The 5,024-nt window shown below is 37.5% G+C and overlaps 1 protein-coding gene across 1 annotated transcript in view; it reads left to right on the forward strand.

Moving 5' to 3' along the window:
• The window catches only part of taf10 (TAF10 RNA polymerase II, TATA box binding protein (TBP)-associated factor), an 11,731-nt gene that overhangs the window by 2,832 nt on the left and 3,875 nt on the right, over positions 1-5,024 (forward strand). Inside the window, exons 2-4 of the mRNA XM_043676352.1 lie at positions 348-496; positions 2,199-2,263; positions 2,761-2,875. Coding sequence (XP_043532287.1) covers positions 348-496; positions 2,199-2,263; positions 2,761-2,875 — 329 coding nt within the window. The remainder of the gene's footprint in view (positions 1-347; positions 497-2,198; positions 2,264-2,760; positions 2,876-5,024) is intronic.

The raw sequence follows: 5,024 nt of genomic DNA on the forward strand, positions 1-5,024 counted from the left end.
CTTCTCCCACCCAACCCCCCCCACCAAAAACTCCCCTGGAACTATTATACATCAATTTTGAGATATTGCCCCACTATTGGAAAAACTATTGGTGTGAATGTTAATATGATTAAAACAGAGCAGTTTTATTTAGATTACTTCAAATAATTTGCAATATATTGATTTGTATTGTGAATCTCTTCAATAATGTAACAAAGGGGAAAGCTGTTTAGATTTAACATCAGAAAACATTGAATTCAAATAGGAAAATATTTTCCTGTTGTTGTGAAATCTACTGTACATAAATGGTTTGCATTGAGTTGCAATACTTTGTTCACAATATATCCTCCTTTTCTGAATTCTTTTAGTTCCAAATGCTGCTGCCTCTGCAGCAGAGACATCTGTTTCAAATGGTGTTTATGTACCTCAAGGGATTGCCAATGGGGATGTCAAACCTGTAATATCAACAACACCACTGGCGGACTTCCTAATGCAATTAGAAGATTATACCCCAACAGTAAGTTCATTCGTTTAGTTTTAATAACTCTGGTTTGTTTGGAAACAAAATTTGACTGGATTTCCACCCTTTTTGCTTGTTTATCAGTTAACCATGTAAATAATACTGAGTTGTGGTATAAAAATCAAGTTGGTAGAGTGACATTTAAACTGACATGATTTTCAGTGTTTTAGTCACCTGTCCCAAATCCTGACAAATCTGTGTAGTTAGACGGATCACTCTAAAATGAAGTTGATTTTAGGTTGAACGGATTGCGAGGCTAATAGAAACCACAATTCAAATCCATACAGAATTTAATAACTGATTTCTGCAGATGGAATGCACAGCGTTTGGAAATTATCTTTAAAGTCAAGTTTATGAATCGTAGTACCTACAATCTTGGAAATGTGGAACAAGTTTTTCAGGACCTGAAAAAAAAAATGTTACTTATAAATATGTTATTTCACCAGGATGTTATCTGGACTGAAAGGCTTGAGTTCTAAGGAGAGGGTGGGTAGGCTGAGACTTTTACCCCCTGGACAGTAGGAGACTGAGGGAAACCTTTTACTGGTTTGTAAAATCGTGAGAGGTGTAAATAAGGTCGATAGCCCCATGGTAGGGCAGTTTAAAACTAGAGGGCATCAGTTTAAGATGAGAGGGGAGAGGTACAGAAAGGTCAGGAAGGGCAATTTCTTCATATACAGGGTGGTGAGAGTATCTGGAATTGGCTGCCAGAGGTAGTGATGGAAACAAGTATAATTTAATCATTTAAGAAACATTTAGACAGGTATATGGATGGGATAGGTCTGGAAGGATATGGGCCAAATGCAGGCAAATGGGACTAGTTTAATTGTGAAAACTAGACAAGTTGGGACAAAGGGCCTGTTTCCATTCTGTATACCTTTATGACTTTTAGATGAGATCCTTCAGTGAAGAAATCAAATAATTGCTTCGGATTTACAACACAAACAGCCCAGTTAACCCTGAAGGGTAGGGCAGAATGGGCTTATAATTTCTAGCATTTAGAAGAATGGGAGGGGATATCACTGACATGTACACAATAGGGTTGATGCTAAGAAGCTGTTTATCCTTGTTAAAATGAGGAATCGTAGTCACAGATATGGAGTTGGGGTTTGGATGAAGAGGAGTTTCACTAGTGTTGTAAATCTTTCAAATTCATCAGCTATGAATCTCAGTCATTGGATACGAAACTGGGAGTTTAGGCAGAAATATGGAGATGAGGCAACACTTTAACCATGGTCATATCAAATGGCAGAACAAACTTGAGAGGTGAAGGATTTGCTTCTGCTATTTCCCAATTGCTAATATATCTCTTGACATCAGGAATTCTAAACATGATTGTTTAGAAATTGTTCAAAATCTAGAAGTTAGAACTCCTCTAAGTGCAGTGCTTTTTGCAAAGCCTTAGAGCATTTAACACACTGTGTTAATATTGTCACTGAAGGTACCTGAAATGTTTGATTGTCCAGTCATATTGACCACATGTAATCTCAGTTGTCAGTGCTTCATGTGTCAGGTTTTATTGCATTGTTGAGAATCTAACCCTAACACTTGCAGCTGGTGATAAAAGTGCTTTTTTAAAAAAAAAATTGTCAGTATATTCTACCATTCAGTGATGCAGTGGTATGATATTTTGTGTATATATTTCACGGACTCTAAAGGCGGCGGAGAGTTCGCATCTTCTCTCTTTTGTATGTTTCAGATACCAGATGCTGTGACAGGATATTATCTCAATCGAGCAGGTTTTGAGGCTTCTGATCCTCGAATGTATGTACATGTTTTGACTTCCTTAACACATTCATTCATTCTGGTGTTGTGTAATAATGTAAATTTACTTCGTTTCTACAGTGAGTAATTAATTTTAAAGGAATTATAATGCAGATACAATGTGTTTCAAATAGCTATCCATTTGAAGGGTATATAGTCAAATAATTAGCTCCAGTTGTGGCAAATATTCTCAATAGTGAATAAAGTCTGTGTATTTTCGGGAAATGTTTTCCCTTTGTGATTAGGTAATCGGAGTAGGAGACGCATATAGTCGGGTGGAGATCGTGATTGCTAGAATTTGTAGATTAGATGTCTTCTCTGCAGAGATTTGTTCATTTAGATGGTCTTCAGTTTAAAACAATACTTTTTTTTGACTCAGCAATATTAGAGAATAGAACTATAATTTATTATTAAATTTATTACATTTAAAAGACTGGTTATATGCATAATACTGAGAGACCATTTGTCAGGCTTTTTACCTTGTGTTTTCTAATCAGAATTCGTTTAATATCATTGGCCGCTCAAAAGTTCATCTCTGATATTGCGAACGATGCCTTGCAACACTGTAAAATGAAGGGAACTGCATCAGGAAGCTCCAGAAACAAAAGCAAGGTTTGTTCACATTGAATGTCGCAACAGTATTGTTTTAAATAATTCAAAGTACCTATAGTGTGTCTTTAATAATAAAAAGAACAGTGTAGACAGTTCTTATCTGTACTTGTGATAATCACTGGTAAAGGTCACTTGTGCCGAGTTCTAAACTTGCAAAGTTTTCATTTAGTTTAGACTCTGATCCATGTTTTTATTTGAAATAGTCAGGCCTGTCTGTGTCAGTATTTACTCTGCTGACCTTTGGCTACAAAAACTAATTTTCATAAACCAACAGCCCAGGAAAATTGCATTTGTTTAATTGTTTTCAGTACACATACTTTGTAAATACCCACATTTTGCATTGAAAAGACTTTGTACATGTGTGGTTACGTTGTTTTATGACCGAAATTGGGGAAGGACGGGAATGCGCTGTCTAGTCTCTCCAGTTCCATTACCCCACGTGTCACAGCATTAATTTATTTTTTCCAGTTCCTGATGATAACCAATAGAAAGCTCTCTGTACCGACTTTCATTTTAAAATCTATTGACCATGATTTTTCAGTAAACATAAAATTTTTGATTTTATTATGAAATAAACCTATTCAGTGAAAATGCAAAGTTGGTGAACAAAATTTGTTTGTAATATAAATATTCACTCCCCTAACTCAAAACACATACATTGGAAAAAAGGGGGGGAAAGCTTATGTTTTGCACTGATTCACCTTTCAAAAATAATTTTTGGCCAATAAATCTCAGTGCTTGAATGCAACCAAGTGAGGTTTGACATGTTCAGATGGCTGTGGATCTGACATTCAGGCCTGTGTAGACAGGTATCACCAAACATCAACAGATGTCTCTTGGGTTTTGGCAGGTGCAATTGGCTTAAGAAGCACACTTTCAAGAAGGCTGTGTTCACCCTTCAAAGGGACAATTGGGATTCACGAGATGTTTTTAGAATCAGGGGAGCTGAGTTTGGAGACTGCTCACCAACTGTTTCAAACAATATCGAAAGCATAAACTGCAACCTAGCAGTTGTAAACCTAGGTCTTCAATAAATAAGGAGTTATGCAAGATATGCGACTACAAAAATGCCTAATTTCCATTATCCATTTATAAAAAATAGCTGATCTCTACAATTCTTTTAACCTCAAAGTCCACAAACATTATTAAATATGAAGCCATCACAATAGTTGTGTTGAAATAACTATATTTCTTGGACCACGTCTAGAAAATAAGAAAGATTCTTTGTACCAACCTGTTCAGTTCAATTCATCTTCTGTATGACCAATCTCTTCAACACACAGTGCTATCTTATCCAATCTCTATGTTGTCTTTTCCTTCAACCTCAATTTAATCAATTCTTAAATGGTGAGGTGGTATATGCTTTATTCACCTACATCTGTTAATGCATTTGTGTTGATGACGGCTTTAGAATAAAAATATTTCTCTCACTTTCTGCTATAAATCTTAAGAGTAAGTGTCCATCATTCTAGATAGATAAAATCATTGGTCAGGAACAATCACCTTCATAATAATTGTGTCTGATCAGCCCCAAATCTCCTCCTCCAAAGAGAGCGGTTCTGATTTTGAGGTCAGAAGCTGTATGACACCAGGTTACAGTCCAACTGTTTGATTTGAAATCACAAGCTTTCAGGATGTATGAGTATTACGATGGAGCAGTGCTCTGAAAGCTTGTGATTTCAAATAAACCTGTTGGACATGAACCTGGTGTCATGTGACTTCTGATTTTGTCCACCCCAGTCCAACACCGGCACCTCCACGTCTTCATTTTTGAAGATAATTTATAAGGAGAAAGTGAGGTCTGCAGATGCTGGAGATCAGAGATGGAAATGTGTTGCTGGAAAAGCGCAGCAGGTCAGGCAGCATCTAGGGAACAGGAGAATCGACGTTTCGGGCATTAGCCCTTCTTCAGGAATGAGGAAAGTTGGTCCAGCAGGCTAAGATAAAAGATAGGGAGGAGGGACTTGGGGGAGGGGCGTCGGAAATGTGATAGGTGGAAAGAGGTCAAGGTGAGGGTGATAGGTCAGACTGGGGTGGGGGAGGAGAGGTCGGGAAGAAGATTGCAGGTTAGGAAGGCGGTGCTGAATTCAAATTCAGCACCGCCTTCCTAACCTGCAATCTTCTTCCCAACCTCTCCGCCCCCACCCCA

This window comes from Chiloscyllium plagiosum, chromosome 34, assembly GCF_004010195.1.
Source record: "Chiloscyllium plagiosum isolate BGI_BamShark_2017 chromosome 34, ASM401019v2, whole genome shotgun sequence".
Classification (NCBI taxonomy): Eukaryota; Metazoa; Chordata; class Chondrichthyes; order Orectolobiformes; family Hemiscylliidae; genus Chiloscyllium; species Chiloscyllium plagiosum.